General features: G+C 51.1%; 9 protein-coding genes across 9 annotated transcripts; 3 read left to right on the top strand and 6 right to left on the bottom strand.

The window, feature by feature from the left end:
* Positions 1-252: 252 nt before the first annotated feature.
* On the top strand, positions 253-1,283 carry BKA67DRAFT_276331 (uncharacterized protein). The gene has a single exon (XM_046095923.1). It carries the CDS (start codon positions 458-460, stop codon positions 1,214-1,216), a length of 759 nt encoding a protein of 252 aa, XP_045958628.1. The 5' UTR covers positions 253-457; the 3' UTR covers positions 1,217-1,283.
* Positions 1,284-2,418: 1,135 nt separating this feature from the next.
* BKA67DRAFT_516695 (uncharacterized protein) lies at positions 2,419-5,010 on the bottom strand (the record flags this gene model as incomplete). The annotated part of the gene is made up of 2 exons (XM_046097839.1): positions 2,419-2,565; positions 2,719-5,010. 2 exons carry the CDS (start codon positions 5,008-5,010, stop codon positions 2,419-2,421), a joined length of 2,439 nt encoding a protein of 812 aa, XP_045958627.1.
* An 874-nt stretch (positions 5,011-5,884) lies between these two features.
* BKA67DRAFT_535680 (uncharacterized protein) lies at positions 5,885-7,138 on the bottom strand (the record flags this gene model as incomplete). Its single annotated transcript, XM_046100052.1, has 3 exons — positions 5,885-6,535; positions 6,611-6,692; positions 6,792-7,138. 3 exons carry the CDS (start codon positions 7,136-7,138, stop codon positions 5,885-5,887), a joined length of 1,080 nt encoding a protein of 359 aa, XP_045958626.1.
* A 1,129-nt stretch (positions 7,139-8,267) lies between these two features.
* BKA67DRAFT_276386 (uncharacterized protein) lies at positions 8,268-10,651 on the bottom strand. Its single transcript, XM_046095924.1, has 4 exons — positions 10,268-10,651; positions 9,587-10,173; positions 8,712-9,407; positions 8,268-8,582 (listed from the first exon to the last, which is right to left on the bottom strand). The coding sequence occupies exons 1-4, from the start codon at positions 10,280-10,282 to the stop codon at positions 8,531-8,533; spliced, it is 1,350 nt and encodes a 449-aa protein (XP_045958625.1). The 5' UTR covers positions 10,283-10,651; the 3' UTR covers positions 8,268-8,530.
* A 5,340-nt stretch (positions 10,652-15,991) lies between these two features.
* BKA67DRAFT_564832 (uncharacterized protein) lies at positions 15,992-17,374 on the top strand. Its single transcript, XM_046102775.1, has one exon. The coding sequence runs from the start codon at positions 16,445-16,447 to the stop codon at positions 17,057-17,059; it is 615 nt and encodes a 204-aa protein (XP_045958624.1). The 5' UTR covers positions 15,992-16,444; the 3' UTR covers positions 17,060-17,374.
* On the bottom strand, positions 17,375-18,732 carry BKA67DRAFT_564829 (ribosomal protein L24e). Its single transcript, XM_046102773.1, has 3 exons — positions 18,502-18,732; positions 18,257-18,449; positions 17,375-18,191 (listed from the first exon to the last, which is right to left on the bottom strand). Exons 1-3 carry the CDS (start codon positions 18,572-18,574, stop codon positions 17,849-17,851), a joined length of 609 nt encoding a protein of 202 aa, XP_045958623.1. The 5' UTR covers positions 18,575-18,732; the 3' UTR covers positions 17,375-17,848.
* A 281-nt stretch (positions 18,733-19,013) lies between these two features.
* On the top strand, positions 19,014-19,461 carry BKA67DRAFT_658656 (mitochondrial import inner membrane translocase subunit tim-14; the record flags this gene model as incomplete). Its single annotated transcript, XM_046107315.1, has 3 exons — positions 19,014-19,064; positions 19,130-19,257; positions 19,323-19,461. The coding sequence occupies 3 exons, from the start codon at positions 19,014-19,016 to the stop codon at positions 19,459-19,461; spliced, it is 318 nt and encodes a 105-aa protein (XP_045958622.1).
* A 523-nt stretch (positions 19,462-19,984) lies between these two features.
* BKA67DRAFT_658655 (uncharacterized protein) lies at positions 19,985-21,785 on the bottom strand (the record flags this gene model as incomplete). The annotated part of the gene is made up of 3 exons (XM_046107314.1): positions 19,985-20,799; positions 20,852-21,359; positions 21,411-21,785. 3 exons carry the CDS (start codon positions 21,783-21,785, stop codon positions 19,985-19,987), a joined length of 1,698 nt encoding a protein of 565 aa, XP_045958621.1.
* Positions 21,786-22,167: 382 nt separating this feature from the next.
* BKA67DRAFT_564821 (SPOC like C-terminal domain-containing protein) lies at positions 22,168-25,072 on the bottom strand. Its single transcript, XM_046102772.1, has 4 exons — positions 24,324-25,072; positions 23,066-24,270; positions 22,528-23,015; positions 22,168-22,472 (listed from the first exon to the last, which is right to left on the bottom strand). Exons 1-4 carry the CDS (start codon positions 24,833-24,835, stop codon positions 22,446-22,448), a joined length of 2,232 nt encoding a protein of 743 aa, XP_045958620.1. The 5' UTR covers positions 24,836-25,072; the 3' UTR covers positions 22,168-22,445.
* Between the last annotated feature and the right edge of the window lie 24 nt (positions 25,073-25,096).

Here is a 25,096-nt window from a genome sequence, read left to right as displayed (position 1 = left end):
AGAGAGGTAGGGCTTAGCATGGCAACATGGTACAGACGGCGCCCATAGATAGTACCTTATTTTGGTCATGGTTGCTCCTACCGCCCAATCAGCACCCGAAAGTAGTTCAAGGTCAGATGCCCGCTCTGGATCCTTTCCGCTAGTTATGCATCATACCATGATTCAAACGGTCTAAAACAGGACGTCACAGCATACGATGATCGCAGGGGCTGTACACTTGGCACTTCTGCCATTCTTGTGGTCGGAAGTCAAAAAGTCCAATCCTCCTCAAATGTTCCTGGTGAACAATTAATTAATCTTTCTCCTCTGCTCGAACTTCTGATACCCAAGTCGTCATCATACCAACACCACTGCTAGCAGTATTCAACAACAAGGATAGTAGTGATCTCCACCGTCGTCGTCAACAGTATAACATAAACCATGGGCACAGAACCGCAACAACCTGACCAATACCAAAATGGGCCTACACCACCCCAACCCAGTTATCAACAAAATGGTGCTCACAAGGGATATCAGCAGCAGGGGGGAACCCAGTCATAGTGCAACCGACACCATTACATCTGCTCGGAGAGGCGCCGGCCATCATCGACTGTCCATACTGCAGCCAACGGGGGCCGACGAGGATCGACGAGCGCGACTCGAGCATGACCGTGCTCGTCGGTATCGGCATTGGAATCTTCTGCATCTGCGCCGCCTGCCTGCCATGTATCCTGCATTGGTTCCAGGACGTGGACCACTTCTGCTCGCACTGCAACCAGCGGGTAGCCCATATCCCTCAAGGTGGCATCGCACAGGTCATCCAGCCTCAGCATGTGCCCCAGGGGTACAACATGGGCCAACAGCCGCAGTATGGTGCTCAACCGCAGCAACAACACCACCAGCAACAACAACAACAGCAGCAGCAGCAGCAGCAACAACAGCAACAGCAACAACAGCAACAGCAACAACAGCAACAGCAACAACAGCAACAGCAACAACAGCAACAGCAACAACAGCAACAGCAACAACAGCAACAGCAACAACAGCAACAGCAACAGCAACAGCAGCAAAACTATTACGAGCCACAGCAACATACACCTCAACAAGAAGGAGTTCATGCACCACCTCCAGAGTACAAGTAGCGAACCAGCTGCAGATTTGCCAAAGAGGAATATTTTACGCAAGGATTGCGGGACCCGAGGAACGACCACAACGACGACTGTCTTGGCATCACTGATTCTGGGTTGTATTCGTGTAGTTCTCTGGGTTAAATCTTTATATTGTTTTCAAGTTTGATCGGTGGGTCACCGAGGCGCTATAGGCTGCGTATACCTGATGGAATAGAAGACATGACGAGAATACAATAATACGTTATGATCCTGCTACCTCTTGTTCGGAGACGTCTGCATCTTGTGTGACCGATGCGGGTTTCGAGATAAAGGCCCGCCATGTCAGTTTCTGAGACCTACCCGCTACCGCGACCCAGAGGCCAATGTATTTCGCAGGCAAGAGTCCACTCACAGCACGCCGGCTGATCATGCCCAACGCCGCGTGACGTTGGTGCTCACTTGCGGTATGCCATAAGGTCCTCCTGCTCCTCGCCGACAGCAGAAGGACGTGAACAAGTTCCATTCCAGATCTCTTCTCGCTCGGTTTTCTCCTAGCAACCCGTCACCTCCCGCACAAGCTCACTACCGCCAAGTCTTTGCTCTTCGCAACTCTCCCAGAGACTCCTAGTGCTAGCGGGTATCATGTGCTTGGGAGCGAATACAACGAAAGAAGTAATGCTGTGGCTGCTCCAAAGAACCCCTGACGCAGGCGCAAGGGGCAAAAGACGATGGATAACGAGGCAGCAAAATTAAGCTGGGAAACGGACGATGTCGCATGGCAAAGAAGAGTTTGCCATCTTGCCATTTGTGCCATGTACTTATTATTCTATCTCCAAAGTCAGGTGACGGACCGTGTATTGGGGAGTTAGGGTTGTGTTAAGACCTGGGACGATCGAATGAGCCGCCGACGGGCACAAGGCAGATAGACAATATTCATCGCCCGCTAGAAGCCTAGGAAATTCTTAGGCGACAGTCGGCCTCCGAGAGTGTGGTCGAACAACTACACAGTCGCTCTTCCAGCCACGGAATAGGTATCAAATCAAAGCAGTCCGAAAGCACAACCAATAGCCCTAAAGAAGTCGGTTTCCATCACTCAGGTCTATTTGTCCGAAGTACATGCTTTAGTTATCTGACTATGACCATAGCTTTCAGGCCATTGCTAGTATAGTGATCGGATCATGGCTTTCGTCCCTCGATGTCGTTTGTTCCTACAGACGAAAAAAGATCCCCAACCCCGGGTATAAAGCCCTCGTTGAGCCAAAACCACATCGATGATCCTTTGAAACTCCCTGAGCATACTCGAATGGTGCCATCGCGATCGGGTAATTTGTCATAGCTTGACTCCACGACTTGTCACCTCACCACGTCCTCCAATATTTAACAGCACCCGACAGTCAGGGCAATACCACTTCGTCGTGCGAGCCGGGATCTCTGTGAGACCAACACACTCGAGGTGGAACCATTCTTGTTTGCAGTTCTGTGTAGGGTGTTTGGTCAGTATGGAGTTGCGTGAGTATCTTTTGTTATTGCTAGAACAGACAGAAGCAGAGGTGGAACGACCCGAACGACTTGAACGGGTCGTTGTACGTGAGGAAGCAAAATCAGAGTTGTCATCGTATTGTTTGCTCACATCAACATTGTCGCATTGGATCATAGTGCCAAAACTGACCCCGTTACAGACGCAGTATCTGGCTTCGTCTGGATCGATGACGTTGCCCTCGTCATCTACTTCGACCTCAACCTCCTGTTCAGCTTGAGGCCCCTTCTTGGTTTTCTGCTTCTTTCGAGGAGCTGCTGTCCGTTTGCCGACCGCACTCGTGCCACCCGAGGTCTTGTTGACAACGCCTGGTGCAGGACGCTTGACACGTTTACTGGGCTGGCGAATTTCAGGGGCTGGTGTATTTCGAGCGGTACTAGTGCGTCGAGGTCTATCAACCGCAAGAGTGGGTGCCGCTGGTTCGACACTGTTTGCTTTGCCACGAGATGCTGGTCGACGCAGGTTCATGGTCATAGTGGGTTGTTCCGGGCCAGGTGTGGTGACAGGAGTGTTCTGCCTAGATGTGTTGGGCTGTTTCGTATTAGTTGCAACAGGTTGCAAGTTCTTCTGCGCATCTTTCCTGGTTTCTCTCTTGCCAAAACTGTTAGTGGGCGGGAGGATAGGAGTAGTGGATGTCTTAGGAGTTGGCACTGATTTTGTCTCTGCAGGAGGTTTAGTGGGAACTGTGGTGGTAGTTGTGATTGCTGGCGGTGGAAGGGGAACAGGACTTGTGCCCGCTGAAGGCGTAGGAGCTGGCTTCTCGGCCACAACCGGTGTCTCTGAGCGAGGCGGCGCTGGCAAAGGCACGGGCGTGGCAGAAGTGACCTGGACAGCAGCATTTTGACCAATCTGCGGCGGCGGCACTGGCGTGACGGCCGCAGGTGGAACCGATGTTGGTCGTGGTGTGAATTGCGGTGGAGGAATAGGAGTTTCCGTCTTGGTCCGCTTGATTTGTGGGTTAGTTGGGTGTGCTGGTGCTGGTGCGGGTGTCCCATTTTCTGTACTCTCGGTCTTCTCTTCAGGCGCATTGCCCTCAGACGTAGATTCGCGTTTCCTCTTTTTGGCCTTCGGCTTGCTAGCGACTTTGGATTGTGAGGTTGGTTGAAGTGCAGGCTGGGCGGTTACCCCTGCTGCTACTGCTGTTTCTGCCACACTCCCAGAGACAGAAGGACTTCCCTCTTGGGTGCTCCAAAAGCTCATAGCCTGTGCTTTCATCCTTCTAGCGGATTCTTCTGCCTCCTCGACTGCCTGCTTTGCCATCTGCTCGCGCTTGAGTTTCTTTGCTTCGTTGAGCTTCATGCCTCGGTTACTAAGCTTCACTTCCTCGTCGCCAAGAGCTTCGAGCGAGAGAGCACCGATAGGTTGATGCTGGATACCAGACACAGCATCTGTAACTGGTGCCGGAGGGGCATACTCGAAAGGCCTCCCCGCATCCTCGGCCTCCTGCTTGGCAGCTTTCAGGGCGTCGTGACCGCGACCCAGTTGCTTCAGCTCCCGAGCAACCATGGTCTCGCTAGGGTTCCACACCGCGTTCTTCTTCATTCGCTTTCTAAGCTTTGCAAGCTCCCAGGGCGTGAGCTGGAGCCATGGTCGATCGGGGCCGCCCAAGGGGGCATCGGGTGGTGGCGGTCTAAGTTTCGCGAGCGCGGAACTGGTAGACGGAATGGGCAGTCCATCGTTGAGTTGTTGTCGCGCTGCACGGGGCTGCTTGGGAATCTTCTGCTTGGGGAACTTGGAACCCTTGACGAGCTTGATTCGAGGCGCAGGAGTATTTATGGGCGAAGGGGAAGCCTCTTCTTCGGAGCTCGACTCACTGGACGAGCTATATGGGTTGATGTCAATTTCGTATGGGGCGAGCACCTCCCCAGGAACTGTGATTCTAGGCGGCCCGCGGATTTTGTTGCCATCCTTGTCCAGACGTGGTGCGGGCTTGGCAGTCCTGCTCATCTGTGGAGAGCGTGTCTGGACCGGACTCTTCTGCTCCTCTGTCGGGTAGTTGTCCCGCATGTGTTGAAGCTTGGCTAAGATCGTCTTGGCCCTATTCACATGCCTGTTCACATATTCTGCCATGCGTCGGGCCTCGGCATGGCTCGATATACGTGCGTTGACAGCCTGACTGAGATTGTCCGATATATCAGCCCTCAGCTGGACGGGAACAGGTCGTTGGTCGGCTGGTAGGGTAGGGAGCTTGCCCCATGTCGAGGTAAGCTCATGGACGAGTGCTGAAGCGTCGATATAGGTCTGGTCGAGTTTGCCGATGAGGGTCAAGCTGCGGTTTACGTCTGCAGGAAGGTACTCGGTGAAGTCGAGATAGTCTGTGACTGTTGTCTGCGCATCAGGATCGGCACGCTCGTTGAGAGACTCGAGAGCATTGTTCTGCGGCATGGCTGGAGCTATGGCGGTTTTGTTCGTGGGGGAGATGGGAGTCTCCTCGACAAGCTCAGCAGCGGTGGCGCCGCTAACAGTGCCGTTTGCTTCTGTGTCTGCCATTGTTACGCTGTATGCGGATCGCAATGTTCTGGGCCTTGCAATATCATGGTCGTGCGCAGAATGGGGCGATCAAGTGCACGCGACAAGCACTCAATGCAACTACGTGCGGAGGGCAAGAGCGATGATGGAATATTCGATGTTGGTGGGATTCAACAAACTGCTCATTGCGCCGACGCGATGATGCGAAGTCGCGTTGCAGCATGCCAAGATTCAAGTGGGCCGTGCTTGTGCTTGTCCTCGTCCTTGCCCTCTCTGCATCTAATCTGGTCTAGCTTCGGTAATTAATAGCTGGATAGCTGGATAATTGCATCAACTGCAAGCGTTGCGTAAGATGAAGGCCCTTTTGACTCTTCGATGTCGAATCATTTGCCTGCTGCTGTTTTATGATTATCACTTTTATATGGTTTGTGACTTCTAGTCTGATGCATGCCAGATAGTTGACTGGTCTCTGAGATGCCCGTCCAAATAACAATGCAGTTCGCCTGCTTGAAGTACCACCACCAGCACATGAGGTGTGCACAATTTAGTTTTCCTATACTCCATGGACAGAAAGGAAATGTGGTTTTGTCTCTTGAAACTGTCCTCAAACTCCTGGTTCCTAAATTGCCTATAGCCGACTTCCAACCTTTGCTGACCAAATCCCATTCCTCCCTGTTGTAATGCGCCGTTCTTGCTCGATGCATTCTAAAATGCACGACTCGCCAAAAGGTCCTACCAGTGGTGCACGTGCTGATCTACATGCACGAAGTTGTATCGTGTCCTCACCTACCTAGACACTGCCCACAGCCCCCAAAGCGACTCCGGTTACAGCAGAAGCAAGGACCCAAGGGGTGGCCCATGCAAATGCGCCGATGGGCTCAGCGCCTTGAACAGTGAGGGCGGTCTGAATAGTTGTGCTAGCACCCGTCACCAACATCAAAATAGCGGTACGCTTAACCACAGTCTTGGTTCTGTTGCTCCAGCCCCAGAAATTCCAGGATAATGTCTCCTTCAAAGACGCATTAACGGGGTCGAAGTCAACTGCCTTCGTCTCTGCCTCGGCTTCGGCAGGGGTGAAAATAAAGTTGGTGGCAGCGAAGCCAAGCGTCAGCGTAACAGGGAGGAGATTGATGTAAGTCGACTCGTGTGCCGCCTGGATCGATGGCAGGCTGTCGTAGTAGACAATCAAGGCCGTGGGGAGGTAACTTGCGTAAGCGGCGAAGAGAGTCACGGTATAGATGGCACCGGAAAGGAGTGTAGTCAACAGAGCAATCGGCTTGTCAGTCAGCAAGTCGGCATTGGGCGCGTTGGCGGGATCGCGATGCGCCTTGGACAATGAGCGGAGCAGCCTGAATGGAAGATAGGTCGCGAAAGTCTCGATGGCAAGAGTCAGGATGAGTGCCGAGGCTGGCACTCTGTAGAAGGCGTTCAAGAGGTAAAGCTGCAGGCTGATCAGTCGTGACATTCGGGCAAAGCAATGCGCACCCCGATGTCTTGATCGGTTTCTTTCACGTACCGGAGGACCATGTGACAGCAAGTTGAGCGCCGCCAGGTCATAGCCATCGTAGTCGCCAAACCAGCCCAGCGCAAGTTCGAAGCTGTTTTTGCATCCATGGTCAGCACAACTCACAGCGAATCGTGGCATTATGTCTCTCCCATGATCTAAGCCAGATCATCCCGGGGGGGGGGGGGCTCACATTCTCCAAGCCATCAAAGTTCCATATTCGCTCCAATGCTCCAGACTGCGCGCATGCACAGCTATAGCAGCCTTCGTGTAGGGATAGGTGATTGAGTACCCAACGGACGAAACGGCCAGACTCAAGATGACGACAAGAGGAAATTGGATGGCCTTGGGGATCTTGGACTTCTGCGTGACATTCCTCTTTGCCTCCTCAAATGCTGCGACGACCGGCTCCGCACCCTCTCTAACAATCAGCGCGTCCGTGGAGGGAGACGGCGGCAAGTTGGGCTCCTCGGAGCGCGCAGACGTAGAAGCCGTCCCAACAGCCTCGGACTGGATCTTGTCTTGTCGTCGGGTGCGCATTTTACGCTGATGTACGGGAACGCGGGAAATAAGGTAGGATACGGTTCGTCGAAAGATGCGCTTGCTGTCTGAAGTTTGGAATGATGTTTGATGGCAACGTAAAAAGAAAAATGAGTTTGCGCTCAGTGATGTTATGCGATCATAGTGGGATTGCAGTGGGTTTCGGGGAGCGGCTAGCGCGTGGAGAGAGCTGGGCATGAGCTCCAATGACGCTAAATACAGAGCACTATGGGCTAGTAAACAGATGGAGCTCGGTGACGTCTTGACGCGCCCCCCCCCCAAGCACCATGTCTGTGCCTATGTATGCGTGTAGGTATGTAAGCAACCCGAAAACCCCAAAATGATGATTGATGTTTGTGCATCCTGAAGCGCTCGCTATATTCACTACAGAGCATACATGCGAACAACTGTTCAGCCATTATTGTCTTGACCTTTAATCTGACCGGTATGGAGTTCATACCCTTCTCGTAGTGCCCACCCCTCCCTGCCAGCCTGCCTCGCGAGACAGTCCGACTGTTAGCCAGCTTTGCCTATCCCTGTGCTAACGCTGATTCTGTCTACTGGATGTATGAGTCTCATCGAGAAGGGTCCCCACAGGCAGCCACGGGATCGTCCCGATTCTTTCTATACAGAGTAGGTTATCCAGACCAATTGACGTTACCTATCATCCAACTAGTCGGTTTCAATTTGATCTTTGTGACGTGCATCCCATCCAAATCGATCGATTCGAGGGGTTGGTTCGACATGGCTTGCTTGTTGTTGAAAAGGGTCCCCAGATCCCCCTCGTGCTCTTGTGACTCGCGATCACCGCTTCTCGTTTGTCTTTCGCCGTCTGTTCTGCAAACTCCCATCAGTTCTCCTATCTGACCAGCACTGGCCATCACAGCATCTGTCATAACCAACGCAATCGATATCGCTGAAGGAGGCCCTTCCAGTCTTCCTCACGCCAGCTCCCGATTCTACATTGTGGCCACTTCAAGCTCTCCCGCTTCAATGAACTTGCTTGGCATTCGTGCCTCATTCAGCCATCACGAACCCAAATTAACGGGCCGCTTGAGTCATGCGCATCGAAGGGTCACAATACGGAGGTGAGACCACCAGGTAGGTCGATAAGTTGGTTCATTGATCTCATTTGATTCATACATGGGCGAAGGAGTGTCTTGTCCTATGGTTACATCTCCTGCTTGGGCGCCTCATAATCCCTCTGGATCAGCTTCAATGTGCTTAATTAGGGTGTTCGCTCGACGCTCTTTTCCGATCCTCACTTTAACCTCGTGGCCTATTCTTTAGTCATCTCATATCATGGTGACCATAAGTTGTCCACTCTTCGGTGCTGAGGTTTCGATAGCGGAGCCGAACCACCACGTTTACAAAATTGGTATAGGTTCGCGGTTACAAAAGAAACAACAGATGCCATAGTAGAAGGTTCATAACATGCGTCCCGGGTCGTCGCTACAAGCAGCAGCATCATTGAATGCACTCATTCTGGTGCGTTCACTCCTCCATACGGCCAAACACACCGTCATCGTCATCTTCACTGCGGACCCGGGATCGCCTGTCATCTTCGTCCTCGTCCATCTCGCTGTCTTCCATCTTCACGTCTTCTGCGTGACGGTATTGTCCGCGTGTGAAGCTCTCGGGCATCTGCCGTGCCGAGTAGCTGTTAAGAAAGCTGGTGCTGGGGAAGGCCGCCTGGTCAAGGTATTGGGCGGGCAATGGGGGAACCGGTGGAGCATCGTCGGGAAGCCTCGTGTCCCGGGAACCGCCACTGCTGCCGAAGCTGCAACTAAGCAGTTCAACGGCGGCTGCAAGGTCCTTGTCCTCTTGGCCAGAGCTGCCCAATCCAGAAGACGTGGGACGGACATCAATACTACCATGGCGGTTGTGGCCGAACCCAGAAGCGTTGGAAATGCTGCCAGACAGGAAGCCGTTTGAAGCAGCAGACTGATATGATCGCGCATAGGCACTACCATTGCTCGATCTCTTGGCATTGCGGAATACGAAACCACCGTGGTAAGTTTCGGCCTGTGGTGGCGGGGTTGTGTCGGCCGAGCTTCGCCCATCGTGTTGGTCCGAATATCCCGAGGCAGCCGGCGATGCTGCTGATTCGGGTTCGCTGCCGAAGTCTCGGGCGGAGTCCGGAGGGGTGGATTCATCCTTGATGATGTTCATCTGGACGAGCACCGAAGCAGCCTCGAGAAGCTGCACTTGTTGGTGCTTGGAGATGAGCAGCTTGGATGTGTACGACCACTCGGGAGTGTGCTCCCACCTAACCAGCAAAACGTCAACACAATGTCTCCTGCGAGCAAATCCGGGGTAGGTTATGGGAGTCTGAGGTGGGGTCCAGGCATGTACGGTCTAGACCTCTACGATTACGCAATCGACTATCCAGCGGCTGGAATGAGATGGTTTAGGGAGAAAGGGGTAGGCAAGAAAATGGGCACAAACAAATGCTTTGTCAAACAGCTGCTGTGCTTGTATGTTTTTCCGCACTTGTCGCAGTGAAGCTCGACGCGGCTGCTCTTCTTGCCGTCCTTGGTAAGAGGCTGTCCGTCGCTAGCACGTCGAACGCGAGCCTGCTCGAACCCGTTCTCGCCTTCCTCAGCAGACATCTCGTTGGAATCATCATCAATTGCGCTGTCCTGGCCTTCCGGTTTTCCGGACATCATGAACTTGTGTGTAGGCAGGCTAGCGGGTGGAGAAGGCAGGCTTCCAGCGATAGCGGACCTGACAGTAGCCGACTTGGAGACAGTACCACGGCGACCGTTGATCGTCATGGGAAGGGGGGTCATCTTGTCGCCAGCCTCAGCCAGAGCAGCAGCGACGGCCGCGACATTGGTACCATTGTTTGTTATACTCTTACGGCGATTGATGCGGTGGGAAGCGTTGAGGGAACCGGATAAAGCCGAGTGGGCGTGGGAGTGGGAGCTGTTGCGCGAGTGAGACGACGGTCGGGTAGCAGATAGGGGGTTCGTAGAGCCGGGTATCGATTGACGATGCTGGGACAATGGCCTCGTCGTCGTCACGGACATCTCCTGTACAAGGAGACAAGTAGTCAGCAGGCTGCTCTCTTCTTGGACACAAGCCAGACAGGCATATGATGAGTGAATAACTAGCTGTTCAAGGTACCTTTGTAGAGGCCATTCCTGCACAAGTGTATATGATAAGAGGTGTCGTTGGTCAAGGCCAGAAAGCGGGATTGCCAGTACACAAGTTGATGTAGTGAAAGAAAACAAAAAGCACTGAGCTCTGGAGGTGCAAAGCAACTGTAAGCCGTTGCGGATAGGGTTCAAGCACGAGAGTCAAGGTAGTGGTGGGCTCATGCGTGGTGTGGTGTGGTGTGGGATGGGAATTGGTTGGTTCGGGTTGAGGTGTAAGTGGCAAGCGACGCAGAAGCCAGAGGTTACGTGAGTTGTTGATGGGAGGTGAGGTAGGTAGTAGAGAGGGAAGATCACTTGTCAGATGGTAAATAAAATAAATTATTTTTTTGAGCAACTGTCTGGAACTTGCTTGGGGAATTAGGAACAAAGGCAATTTTGGCCAAGTTGTCCGGCTGCGCCTTCAGGTTCCAGCGCGCGGGCGGGCGTTGCGTTGGGTGGGTGTGTGTCTCTTTCCTAGGTTAGAGCCAGAGCCCCGACCACTGGGCAGTGGGCAATGGGCACTGGACACTGGACAAGCGCACGCAAGCATGGCGACAAGCGATGAAGGAGGAAGAGGAGGAGGTGGTGGTGGAGAGAGGGGGCACCAGCGGGCCTGAGGGGGGTGTGAATACAGAACAATGGAGGGGGGTCACTCGTTGATTGTAGGCAGTGCGAGGAGCGGATGCTGGACACAACCCGACTGACCTTCAGTCATGATTACATCCCAGCAACTACTTCCGTCCCAGTACTTACAACATTGCTCGACTCTACTCTACTCTATTCCGTACCATTGCATGCGCTCATCCACGCGCTTGTCGGTTCTAGACTCTAATGCTTGTCTTCTCCTACCAGCTTCTTCCATTCATCAGTTAAACAAGACAACTCAGGCAACACTGTGTGAAATGCATCCATGGCTATGGAAGTATGGTCCATTTCGATTATGTATTACAACACATCTCAAGTATGGACATGTACCGTAGCCCGTACTTTCGGACCGGCGCCAGGCACAGGAACCCACCCAGCTACTGTAGATGATAGGGATAAATATTCAAAGGCGTGTCATTTACTTCTGAACCCGTGGAAACTCAGAGAACCACTTTGAGTTTGGACGTCCTGTGATCACTGATCACTGATCGGTCGGTCACCAGCCGCCGTTTCTGGATAGTTTGGCGCGCTTGATACCTTATCTAGTACTCTAGGTGGTTAGGGCTTTGGTAACCCCTTTGGTTGTTATGTATCATTTGTGGACCGCTTCCCCCAGATTCTGAAAGATGCAGTAGACGCCGATTAGGTCTGCTCCTAATTACTGTTACCCTAATCAAGTCACTGTTGTTTTCGCTATCAACGGCATTGGAAACATCCCGGCGGAACATTTGCAACAACATGTTTGAGACGGCGATGGTTTTGACCTGCCTAGGATGGGATGAAGAACCAGGAATACCAAGCATGTACAGCTTGTTGGCTTGAGCTTGCTCAACTGATTGAGCAGGGAAGGTGATCCCGGCCACATCGGCTCGAAGTTGCATCGACATCGACTACCCCAGGTCTTCATTATTATGTATTTTTATCTTTTTGTTCGCGATATGCAACTTCTGCACAAAAGACGACGGTCTGCCCACGGTCGTTCAGCTGATAAAGCGAGCCCATAAATTCTGTACATACATAGTATTATTAACTACATCAGGGTTGGGTACGAGAGGCGGCATAATCAATGATCCCAAGACAATTCGCTCAGAATTTCTGATCCTGTCTTGAATTAATCATTGCAACTGCCTCAGGTTGGCAAGAACCTTGTAGTCATCTTCTATTTGCTGAGATATGATATTATGGAAGCGCTCAGAATTCCTGCCACTCATGTCCGCATTCAGAGCTGGAGTCTTGTTGGACTGTTGGACGGGCCGCTGACCACGTACGGTTGGCTTGAGCGACATGTGGCATACAATAAGCCAGGTTGGGCGCATTGGATAGGACAGTGCAAATCCAGACTCTCAACACCGTCCCGGTGTTGGCTTCCTGGACACTGATTCGCTGAAATGGAAATATTGGGCAATCCCATGGGAGTCAACTGATAAGACAGTGGCCGTGTATGGAGAAGCGACCCACTCATGAATAGTTCAAAGTGCACTTCGAGGTCTGGTTTCTCGTCGGCGTTCTCATTTGCCGGTCAATGTTCTCGCTCAAATGGCCACTTTCTCTACAGTATGCGAACCTTTGTCATGCTTTTTTATTGTTGTTTCTGATGATGGTATCTATCTTAGCTTGATGGATTTGGCCTAGGTCTCACCGTTAGCCGCCCTCTGACCTTGGTAATCATGGTGACAATTTAGATCAGTCTTGCGCAACACCGTATCTGCCACCTGATGTTATCCAAGTATCTATCAAGCGCATCTCCTTAGCGACATGCCTCCGAAACATAGACTCGACTAAGAGTTCCCGTTATTGTCCATGGAGCACTTGTGAAATATGACTGCGCTCCGGCTTGCGTCTATCCAAAGCCGGCTTCTCAACTGAAACACATTTCCCAGCTCCCTACTCACAATCCATGAGCTTTCAGTTCTCAATGAGATTATTCGTGCAACTCAATTGGACTGTTGTTTTCTTCAAGCTGCCATGCATCTTGGAGGTTCGCGACAATGAAAAAGGTCCCGGATTGGTGACCTAAGGAGGGGTACCGGAGCGGAGCATCATGCTTCTGATGCGACCTGACCAAAGAAGTTCGTGCGACGACAGCTCTCCACTGCCCAGCTATGTCGATGTCGTTGATCATTGCGGTATGGGGATTTTAATGGTTCGAGAATACCTTGCTCGATTCCCTATTTGTGAATCTGTCTTCGGCACTCCAATATCATTATGGCAATCATCATAACTCGTCATAGAGGGTTGTTCTCTCCGAACCACATTCAACAGATACAGATACCATGCGCAATCGTCAAGCTAGACATGAAATATGTCAAGGTAACCTTCTCTCCGGTGTCAGCAGACCATCTAGCCAGTCCAGATGCAGGTACTCTTGCATTATGCGTAGCCTCTATACCGCATACGGGAGAATAGAACATAAACCCAGCAGACATGTCAAACTAATGCACGAAGGCTACGACCACGCCCATCCGAACATTATCCAGAGTCCTTGTTAATTGGACAACTCGAGAGGGGGTTCATATTCTAGCTCGGTCTCTATGCTTGGTTCCCTCCGTCTGAATGCAAGACATCGGTAACAACCACAGTGGCTTGTCAGGAGACGCGGCATATCAAGCCACCTCACTACCGATAAACGAATTCATTTCTTGCCAAAATATGGAAATATTCACGAATGCACCGCAGGCTTTGATCCGGATGGTTCCCATGGGAGAACCGACTTTCGTTTAACCTCAGTAATGAGGATATTCCACAACAATCTCTGCTGACAAAAAAATTCTGAAATATCCCAATGTTTAGACAGAAATAAAAGAAAGAACGATTCCGATCGACGAAGCCAAATGACTATTTCTCAGCCGCAACGAGGATCTATTGTTGCTGTCTGGCGTCAAATCTCGCGATTGAATGAGCCTGTCGATTCTCTAAGCGTTCTAGGGCACCCTGAAGTCGATTCGCCGACTTGAGACGGGCTTTTATTAACGGGCACTACCAGGCTCGCGAACGATTGATCTGGACCAAATGATCGTCGCTCGATGCGGCACAAAAAAAAGTTGCACACCATCAACCCCCGTCTTGCCTGTTCGTCAAGTCACGCGGTCTTCCCGTGGCTTACCGGTGCCCTGGATTCCTTGATAGAAAACTACTACTGCACCTGATCGGGAAACGGCACCTTAGAACGGCGCCGTCCGATCTGAGGCCGGGTGCTCGTTCGACACTATATGTTTGGACAGAGCGCGCCATCAATTGTGTAGCCTAGATACATGTGCAGTTAGCTTGGGATATCAAGCCTCATAGATCTCATGTTCAAGTTTCCAACGTAGAAAGCCCGTCGGCGCCTCAGCAATTTCCCCGATGGCTCGGTTCCAAAAACACACGTTGTCCTCGTCTCCAGGCAGTCGTTTTATAGACTGTTAGCAGCCAATCAAAAGCATCCGACTGGGAGCAACGTTTTGGTTTGGCTCTTTTATTTAATTGTATGGAAATCCCGACAGGAAATATCCAATTCTCCCTGAAACCCCGAATAGCCGAATCACTCAAATCATTTGGTGCCCTTTCTTATTTGTTAGATCATGATAAGAAGAATATCCTCAGCCGACAAGAGCTGGTTTGAGAGGAGGGTTCTTTGACGTCACTAGCGCTCAGATGACCATCTTGGAACGACGACGAGTTATGCGAGGGATAACCAAGCCATGGTCAGCCATGGACTGCGCCTCCAAGCTGTGGCAAGCAGCGAGTGTGTGCCTTCATTGAGGAGGCGTCGTAATGCTTACTATTGCCCACGCAATGAGCTTGTTGCAGGCAGAAGGATTCGAGAGCAACTGCTTGGCGATCAGCTTAGAATTTCTACTCAGCTTTCATCAGCATTGCAATACCGAGCGTGCCGGATTTTCCATTCTGGCAGCAAGGCAAGATACATAGGCACAGCGAATTTTACTCCACCTTGAGCTGAAACAAACTCTCCAGTGATAAGTCTACCTTGACACAGATTTAGCATGAAAATTTCCCCGGACTATGCAATGGTTCCTGATCTCCAATGATCAACACCGCCCTACCCGCGGGCTGCAAGAAATTCCCCGGCCCAGTGCAAGTATAAAGCTGGCGGGTGTTGAGTACGCAGCTTTGATTTTCGTCGAATATATCGAATCATATGTACAGTCCTGGCTGCAGCTTGTAACAGCCATGCGACCCTGGTCGAGACGATTACTAGTAATGAAAGGTGATACTGAACAATTGATACGATCAAAGTACGGAGGCTCAAGATCCTGCCTGTTTCAGCAATGCAAGCAAATGAGGAACAATGGGGAATTATGAAATTATGAAATTAGTGCTATTTGTAGTTTTACCGACCGATCAAACAAGGATCTTTGACAGTCGTATGATGTCAATTCGCTGCAGGTACAAAGCAAAAGGTATGTTGAGTTCGAGTCATTTTACAGTACATGTATTTTTGACTTGGCATTAGCCATGAATTATTGCAGCTGTCAAATGGTTGTCGAAGTTCACTTTCTTCCTCTTTGTGAGGTACCACAATTAGCATTTGTTGGGATTTCTTAAGTCGTACAAAGAATGCACACATGTGACATTCCTGATATGCTGACGTGATTGGGCAATCTTACATGTCTCACCCGATGGGATTTTTCTTCTTTCTCCCTGAGCTGACGAGATTCTTCGCAATCTAGAGCTATGATGTTACTTGAAAGTAGTGTTGTGTATTTCAGCATCGAGCGGCATCGTTGATGCTAACGACACACCGTTGCCAATTGGAAACAAATAATTATTGTGAAGCGGTGACAGGGCCTCAACTGAAGCCGAGTGGCCCCCAAACTTCACGAGCTCACTCCGCAGTGGAGATGTCGCAACCCGAGAGCCCCCTCAATGACGTAGTAGGCCTTCTGCTATGGTTGTGAAGTGAGTCCATGGCTGGCGCCGAGATGCACGTCTCGGGTCTGGAAGAGAAGAAAGCACGTTGCCCCCATGGCCAACCACAGCCTGAGGCTTGCATCCGAACAACTCTTTTGTTCAAGAGGATATGGATCGCATCCTGCATATGTTTACTGTGAATTTCTTATCATTGGCACATGGTGACAAGCACAATAAAGTATATACTTTTGTTTTCTTTGCTTTTCTTTTCCTTTGGAGGTGTCCAACAAGTTGATTCCCGTCTTTTGCCCAAAACCCCTCACCATTGAGGAACTAGACAACGACCGGGGTGGAGAATTTGCCCCGCGATGCTCTTGGCATTGGTCGCCTTTTGCCTTGAAGTGGCAGCGTGGTTTCATAGATAGAAACACCCAGTTGCTTATTATCTTATTCCACATTAAAGTTTTTATACTGTATAAATTGGATTTTTCGGAAAGTGGATAGAAACGTCAGAAGGAACCTGGGGTTAACCGAATAAAGGTCGTTCAATCATCATCGTGAACTCATAACCCCAGAATACGGGCATCGTCTCCCACGCAGATACCCCACCTCGATACTTCGTACCTGCTTTCCCTCCCTCCCTCCGTGGAGTCAAGGTACACAGAAAACCATGGCCGACGCATATCGCAAGGTCGGCCGCGGCGGCGCCGGCAACTTCTACTCCCAGAAGGACGTCGAGGACGCCACCAAAAATGCGGAGGAGTCGTCGTCCAAGGACGTCGAGGCCCAGAAGCCCGCGCTCGCAGACGAGGCGCCCTCCGACCCAGCTGATCCTCCCGCGCCTGCCTCGTTCATCAGCACCGAAGCGGCAGCAGCGCCGGTGCGTACTGGACGCGGCGGCGCCGGTAACTACGTCGACCCTCTGACGGCATCTTCAGGCTTCATCATCTCAGGTGCCAAGCCGCACCCAGCGACGGTGCACACGACGGGTAACCCCTCTGCCAGCCGGGCGCTAAACCCGGAGACGTCCTCGTCGACGGGCACGCAGGGAGGACCACCGCCGCCGGCGAGAGCAGGCCTCTCGGGTCGGGGCGGCGCGGGCAACTGGTCGAGCGGGGAGGACCACAGGGTGATCGACGAGGAGCAGGAGAGAAAGCGGAAGGAGGCGCTGGACAAAGGCATTTTTGACGACGTGAAGGCGTCGCTCAGGGAGCCCGGGAGGGCGCACACGAGGGTGCACCCGCACGGGAGGGGAGGGGGCCCGAGGGGTCTGGAGGAATCGTGACTCTTCCACGATCAGGTCTGGCTGTCTATCGCGTGCTCCGAGATGCTGCAGAGTGCCGATCTTCGTGCGCGTGGTGCGGCGGTCGGGTCTGGCGATTTGCAGCACGAGAACCGCAACGACAAACGAGGGGGCGGCGGGGGTAGTGGGATGTAGATGAAATGTGAAATATAGTGTGCGACGCGTCGGTCGCAAAGGCTCGAGGTATGCCAAGAGGATGGTAGTGTAACATAGGCATACACGTGCGTATGCGTTGCGGTTATTACAGCACAGTATTAAGAATAACACCATATATAATAAAGTAAACATTTCTAGCGGCCCAATCCCCAGCGAATTTGTATCCGAACGCTCAATATGGCCGGATAGGGGCAGTTGGGATGGCATCTAGCTGACTGTCTGTATCCCGCCTACATACAGAGCTGCTCGTAGACCGCTTTTCATTATTGGATATAAAATCCCATTAGTGAAATGTCGTTCCCAAGGCCACGGGTCGCTTCGTGCCTGCCAGAGTAGCGCATTGGTATCATATTTGCGACGCTCAAAGGATATCACATTTTGCACAAGCAAGATGTCACACTCTTAAAATTCAAGACAGCCCACAAACATGCCTTCTCTTAAGGCAGTGTATCATAGATGAATGCACTTTTCCAGATATCTACGTGATCCCAAACGCCAGAAGATGCCGAAAACCAAAAGCAGGTCCATGGAACGCCGTACTCATCAACCTCGAGTATTTCGTGATTAAGCAACCCTTGATGTCCGCGATCCGTTGTAATATGTCGTCGCGACTTCCTACTCGGAATCCATCTCCATGTCGCCCTCGGGTGCGAACTCGACACCACCGTCCACTCTGACCTTCTGGCGGATCTTCTCCTTGCCGAACAACTTGTTGGTGGCCGACGGCAGGACCTGCTGCTCCTCGAGTCTGTTGATCTCCTCCTGGGACAGACCTTGTTCCAGTGCCAATCTCCTCTTCTCGCTTCCACGGAGTCTGGGTAGCAAGTGGCTGTGGGTCTGGACGAGCTTGCGGGCGTCGGCCAATTCTCTGGCACGCTTGCCTGCCATACGTCTGCGGTAGAATACTCTCTCGCGCTTGCTTCTGATTTCCTGGATGCGCTCCATGGCCTTGAGAGTCCTGTAGTAAATTTTGTCAGCGGTCGGTGTTCCCTGGACACGTTGGATCCCGTAGGATGGACGTACTTCTGAACCAAATCCCGGTTGTATCGAACTGGCACGTTGCGGCGCTGTGCGAATTGGAGGGTCGAGTCGACGGTCATCTCTTTGCCAGCAGCACGGCGGAATGCCTTGGTCCAGGCAAGCTTGCGCGGGTTACGCTTCATCTTGAAGTTCTTGTGGCACTTGGACCGGCAGAAACGAAACTGCTTGGCATCATCTGCGGCAGGTTAGCGAGGCGGAAGAAGAGCTGCAGCAGGCGAGATGCTTACTTCGAATGAAGGTGATTCCCTTGCTGGGATAGGCGGGTCGGCTACAAAAGTAGCAAGTCTCGATTCTGACCATGGTGAAAAGTGTTGCGACGTGACGCTACGTTCTAACACAGTTCTCTTGGAGTGGGTGGTCGAAAGGAGTGTTGTCGAGCAAGAAACGGGACAGAGAACGCTGTCGTGAACTGCTTGATTTACTTTACTTTTGCTACTCTGACCGTTTATCGATTGTCGAAATCCAAAAATTTCGGGGGACCCTCCAAGCGGGCGGCGTTTGGAGAGAGTGGGGCCGACATCGAAGTGGGCTGCGCTGTGGACAATGCCTATTGGCTCCGCGGAAAATCTCAGATACCGACACTTGCCTTGGGGAGGGCCCGTGCACCAAGAAATTCATCGCCGCAGTTAGGAGCGGCAATGCTCTATACAATCCAATCCACTACAAATACACACCCGATGCTTTCCCACGCTGGCTAACACCGTGTAAATACCCCGTAACACAAGCAAACTCACGCAATATGGCATCAACACTAGCTATCGGCGCTGGAGTCGCAGTGGCCGCTTTCCTGGTATGTCTACTGCCCTGCAACCTTTGAAATCGCTTCTCCGCGAACTAACAGCGCATCAACTACAGGGCCGAGCTGGACTGGTCGCATTCAGGCGATCTAGAGGCGGCGTCGGCGCCATGGGCAAGGCCTTCTACAAGGGCGGCTTCGAGCCCAAGATGAACAAGCGAGAGGCTTCTTTGATCTTGTCTCTAAAGTGAGGACACACCATCGCGTGAAGGGCACGGCGGGAGAGACGGCGCATGCTAACAGTCTCCAAAGTGAACGAGCCATTACCAAGGACAAGATCCGCAAGCAGCACCGAACGCTGATGCTCCTCAATCACCCGGATCGAGGCGGCAGCCCCTATTTGGCCACCAAAGTCAACGAAGCGAAGGAGTTCCTGGAGAAAAATCAATAACGACTGCCACCGAGGCATATAGACGACGGCGATCAAGAGGCGGACTGTAAATACCTGTACAACACATTGGGGACACGTACAAAGCGACGGCGTTTATGGAAGATTGGTCATATTGCATGGTAATGGCTGTTTTGGTTCATGACCACGAATGTATTCATTCCTACGACATACGGAATACAATACTGCCCTTCCTGAGGGTGAGATCTCTTCTCGACATCTCCTAAAACAAAAGCACACCACGCAATCATTCCGTGACACCTGCCAAGTGATCAGCACGAGGTCAGTTCTAGGATAAACTACGCGCTGATAGAACAAATCTTGCGGCCGGCTCGATCCTCAGGACATGTCATGAATACATGGGACATCCCGTAGATCGTAGCACCGAAGCCATAAGCGTTGGATGGGAACAAGGTTGGAAAAGCTGACTCACAATTAACAAGAGCCAGGTTACAGCCATGAAGACAAGTAGTGAACTGAGTTGCCAACCCCTAGAAGTGTATGAGCGTAGTAGTCACCATCACCACTAGCTCTGGGATCCGGTAGGGGCTCGAGTAACTGGTTCTGGTTGTCCAGGTTGGACCATTTGAATAGATGGCCCTGCCGACTTGACAGGAGCGCCACCATCGTCAAGCTCCCCATCACTCCAGTCATCGAACTTGGCATCGAAGACCCAGCCGGCCTTCTCCGACTCGGTCATCGGACCGCCGACCTTCTTTCCAACAGCCATGCCGATCATGGCCCGGAGAGTGTACATGGCGTCATTGCCCGCGTTGTGGAAGTTGTAGCCAGGCATCCCGAGCTCTCGACAGACGAACTCCAGTGAACGACCATCAGGCGAGAATTGGATTCTCTGAAACATCTCCTTCGTATCGATCTCGTCAAGTAGCTTCTCGAGATTCCACATGTTGTAGCCTAAATTCTGAAGATACCGGAGATCGGCGATTGCTTCGTGGCCAACCATAACGATGTTGCTCTTGTACTTGCTGTTAGAATCGCCGATGAGCTCGCCAAGGCGGCGACAAACATCCTTTTGGGCGATAAACTCGCTGTAGCCGAAGCCAAATTCATCGGGGCAACCTTGAATGTATTTGCTGTTGACAATGGTCCTGTATTCCTCGATGCGAAGGTGGTGGGCTTCGATGTACGGGAACCAACTCTTGCCTCTCTCTCCTGGTGGAACATCCTCGATATCCTCAGTATCTAGAATTGCCAGACCGATCTCCGTGATGGTGGAGGTATTCAGTTCATTGGCTTCCACATCAACGCAGACGAACTTCACGGATGAATCCATGGTGAATGGCGCCTTGCAGGAAACATTCCAACCAGCATTAGTAGCATCTATAACACCGTCAGCAATGTGATCGTGCCATAGAAGTCGCTTCAGCCTTACCAGAATATGGCACAAGGCTCAGTCGTTGCCGCAGCCCAATGTAGCGTTGGACACGCTTAATTGCCTGTCCAAAGCCCTTCTGTCGGTTGATGACCTTCAGACGCTGCTTTTCTGGATCCTTTTTGCTCTTGGAGGACTTGACAGAGTCGTAGATCTTGTCCATTTTCTCCTTGAATTGGTGTAGACGGCCCGCGTTGAGTGTACTCAAGTCATCAAGTATAGCTCCCAGTGTCTCTTTGGCATTTCGGTAAACATTCTCGTCTTTGACTTTGCCCATGAAGCGCGGACGAGGAGACTCCCCAAAGTAGATCTCAAATATATCCCCATTCCTGCTCTTAGCCGGAATCCTGAGTGAAAAACCTAGCTCGGTATTAATTTCTTGTAAAAGTTGTGAGAATTGAGCAGTTGGGACCAATATCAACGGATCGCGACGTTCGTAGGGATCATGGATGTAAAACATGTCCCATGAACGATTTGTGAAAATATTGTCCTTGAACCATAAGCTTGCCTGCAATTCTGTCAGTGATGAGGTCTAGTAGTTAATGAGATGAAGTCTTACTTGCTCACCCCGGGCCCTGCCAACAAAGCGATATGGATATGACTGAACCAGCTTGAACGGGCACAGAGCTAATTCCATCGGCACCTTCATCCCCTGCATGAGATTGCATGGTCGAAATGCGCCATCCGAGGAGCTTGGCCATAGCAGCTCATCCTGTTGACGTAGCTGAGCTTGAGTGGTTAGAGGGGCCGATTGTGACTGCTGCCGAGGTTTGGACACATCCCAGTTCACATCAGCCATGGTGATGATATCATCATCATCGTCGTCGTCTCTGTCCGGTTGATTACACGGGAACAAGCTTATGGATGCCTGCTCACCCTCAGAGACAGTAATATGTTTTATGCGTGGCTCTAAGTCCTTAACTTCAGCTGTCATTGTTTTGGAGGATGCGGAGATGTTATTGGTTGCTGACGGTGATGAACCAATGCGTGAGAAAAGGGAATCTGGTGCTGCTATGATTGGCAAAAGAAGAAGAAAAGAGTCATTAGTAGTGAAAAATGGTTAGTAAGTTCTTCTACTAATCAATTGAGGACAAACGACACAGTGCAGAAAGCAATGGCAGGTACGAGCTTAGGGTCACTGCATCAATCGACTTTTTTTTATATATTTTTTATATTTAAGTAGATAGCTGTTCAGCCTGTTGCAGGTCATCCAAATGGAGAGACTATTCAATCCTTAAGTCCAATGACTTATTTGCTTAAGCCTCAATCACGAAAGCTGCAGACTTTGTGTTGCTCGACAGGGCTGATCTTTCAGCAATGCGGTTATTTGCGTGATAATTATCACCTGAAAAAGCTTGTTACGAACATATATGGGTTTCCGGTTTCGTGACACGGGATGATATGCACTTATGCCTTGCAAAATAGTGTAGTGATACATGTTTTCTCATAGATAGATTACTCAAAGGCACATCCCTTCAGATGAGAGATTGATATATTGTATACACCTAGATCTTTAGACCTCATTGATTTTGAGTTTGAAGTAAGGTCTGATGTTAGGCTACAACGGTACCAGTTACGGCAACTTCAGAAGGCCTTAACTGGGGTGTTTCTGATCCCAGAACTGTTGGGTATATTAGCCATAGTCCAGTTGACAGTGAAAAATCCCGAAAACATACCTTGGCAGCATCCTCAGATGTGACCTTTGACACATCCGATATCACGTCATCGATCAATCCAAGTTTAGAAAACCTCATCTTGCGAAAGAATTCACGTCCCCCTCCTGATTCCTTACCGAGCGCCCCTGACAGGAGTTGACTCTTGAAGCCTTTGAGGAAGTCGTTATACAGCTTCGGCTCTTCGAAGTTGATCATATACTCGCGGAACACTCCCAAGTTCTCAATCGCACGGTCATCATTGACGCCCCCCATGTTATTGGTGAGGAGCTGACGTATCACATCACCCATTTGCTTTGCGGCGTCAGCGAAAACTGATTCCTCCTCAGATGCGTCCATCATTTGCTTGAAAGACGGGATGGCATTATCCGGATCGACCTTGGTTCGCTTGTTGGCAGGTTCCCTCAGGAGAGCATCAACATCCAAGCCCGAAATGGGCTTGACGCCCTTCTGCTCTTGTCGGCGCCTCTTGCCAGTAGCCTTTGGTGGAACTAAACAAAAATTAGTATAAGCCATTCCAGGCTCGACATCTTCGACATACCTTTCTTGATCTCAGCGACAGCGATTAAGTCCTCAAGCCTCGACTTTGCCGTTTCCACTAGCTCTTGATCTGGCATAGCGTACTTGAGTAGAATAGGCGGAATAGGCGGTACCGGCTTATCGTGATGAATTGCACGATGTCTAACAACTTGGTTGATTCGATGTAGCGCTGGACTGTAAGCATCATCCACTGTCGCATACTCCAAAGTCCTCTCGCCCTCATCGTCCAGGGCGTATGTTGAGATATCCATGGCATCCACATACTCACTCATCGACTCAACGAGATCCTCAGACGGCAAGAAACGGTGCTTGGTCAGAACTTTATTGTTCACAGTGACCACTTTCTCGAGTGATGGGAATGGGTATTGCCTAACATCTTCGGCGAAAGGTAACGGAATATCGTAGAGACATTCAAAATCCACATCAGCATTCGGCGCGAGGAGGAGTAGAATGGGGTCTTTCCCATCCTTGGCTACGAAACGCGCCAGCGCGTATGACTCGAGCTCGAGCAGAGAATGGATCAGGGAAGATAGCTTGAGAGCATCGGCTGGGCTATTCTTCTGTGCCACTATAAGACAGCTTTCGCCGGAGTTGAGAAATGGCTCGAATTTGTCTTGTTGAATAAAGCCGACGATTGAGAAACTCTTTTTGCTCTCCAACTTGGTGATGTTGAACTCTGCTTCGCTAATGTGCACAGCGGTTCGGCCATACTCGTACCCTTTCGCCAACGACTCAAATTCGACGTCTCGCTTACCGCCTGGTCCTTTAGGATCGTTGACCCTGTAAGCCCGAGCGTTCTTGACGGCCGCAAAATCACTTCCACCGCCATACTCTAAACCCTCCATTTCATCGTTTTCGAGGGTTTGTGTCGACTGACTTCCATGATGTGCTTTGAATACGACATTGCTAGCTGAGGGTGGGGGGGCCCTCTTGGTCTTGAAGTACCGCTCGATATGAATGCTCAAGGCTCTTGGGTCAACTTCGGGATCACCAAGAGTCAGAGGGCCATCATATGATTTATATGGTCTTGTTTGCTTGAGCCTCGGCGCATCGAGCTCGTCAACAGCTTCAACAATAGTACCAAATGTTCCAAGATCTTCACCGACGGCATCGACCAAACTCTTCAGCAATGCTTCATTTGCTGCCTTCTGCTCGGTCTTATCTTCTTCTTTGAAGCCGTACTCCGCGTCATCGAAGTCAATGCCCCTAGCCGAATGTTAGTCTTCAAGATAATGGCAAGACAAGGAACTTAACTTTACAGGATTGTCAACTGAATCTGGTTTTCTCGGAGTCGTGCCGCTATAGACTCTATATCATCCGGATCAAGGTCAAGAGGAGCCTCCCCTGAAGTGACCATAAAGATCTTGCGATTGAACTTGAGCCTCTGAGGCGCAACTGTATCAATCATGTCAATAGCGGGAACAAGCGCGGATATGCAATCACCAGTGTTTGTGTTGCTCGGCTTGACCTTTGGTTGCAGCTCTCTCAGACGGCCTAAATTCATCGGCTGCAGCTCCTGGAGTATGGATATGTTTTCATATCCCTCTTCAACATTTCCATCATCATCCACCATGGGGTTGTTTGTCTCATCTGTCCTTACACCTATGACGCCCACGTGCCATGTTTTCCTCCCGGCGGCGACCGTGGTAGATATCTTATCCCACACCCATCGCATAGACCAGTCAAGATCTGATTCCGTCCTTCCGTTGTGACAATCTGCCGTTGACGACCCAAGGTCAACGATATAGATTGCGGTCTCCTTGTCCGACATGTTGGCGTTGATTTTGCGAATGAACGAGTGAAGTTTTATGGGTGAGCAGTAATCATGTTGGGAGAATTCGTGAGTTTAGAACAGAGGACTGGTCTGAGAACTCAATTCACCCAAAAATTCATCCTTTACATCAATGCCCAGCTTCTCCAGTGCAAGGAAGCCAGAAACTAGCTCTAGGCAGGCGCGGCGTAGATCCTCTCCAGCGCGTTGGGCCAGGGACGCTTCAGGTGGGTCTCAGGACGCGAACAATGAACGAAGTCA

This window comes from Truncatella angustata, assembly GCF_020726525.1.
Source record: "Truncatella angustata strain MPI-SDFR-AT-0073 chromosome Unknown BKA67scaffold_4, whole genome shotgun sequence".
NCBI lineage: Eukaryota > Fungi > Ascomycota > Sordariomycetes > Amphisphaeriales > Sporocadaceae > Truncatella > Truncatella angustata.
The sequence above is the reverse complement of the archived record's forward strand: the minus strand, read 5'-3'. Positions and strand labels throughout refer to the sequence as shown.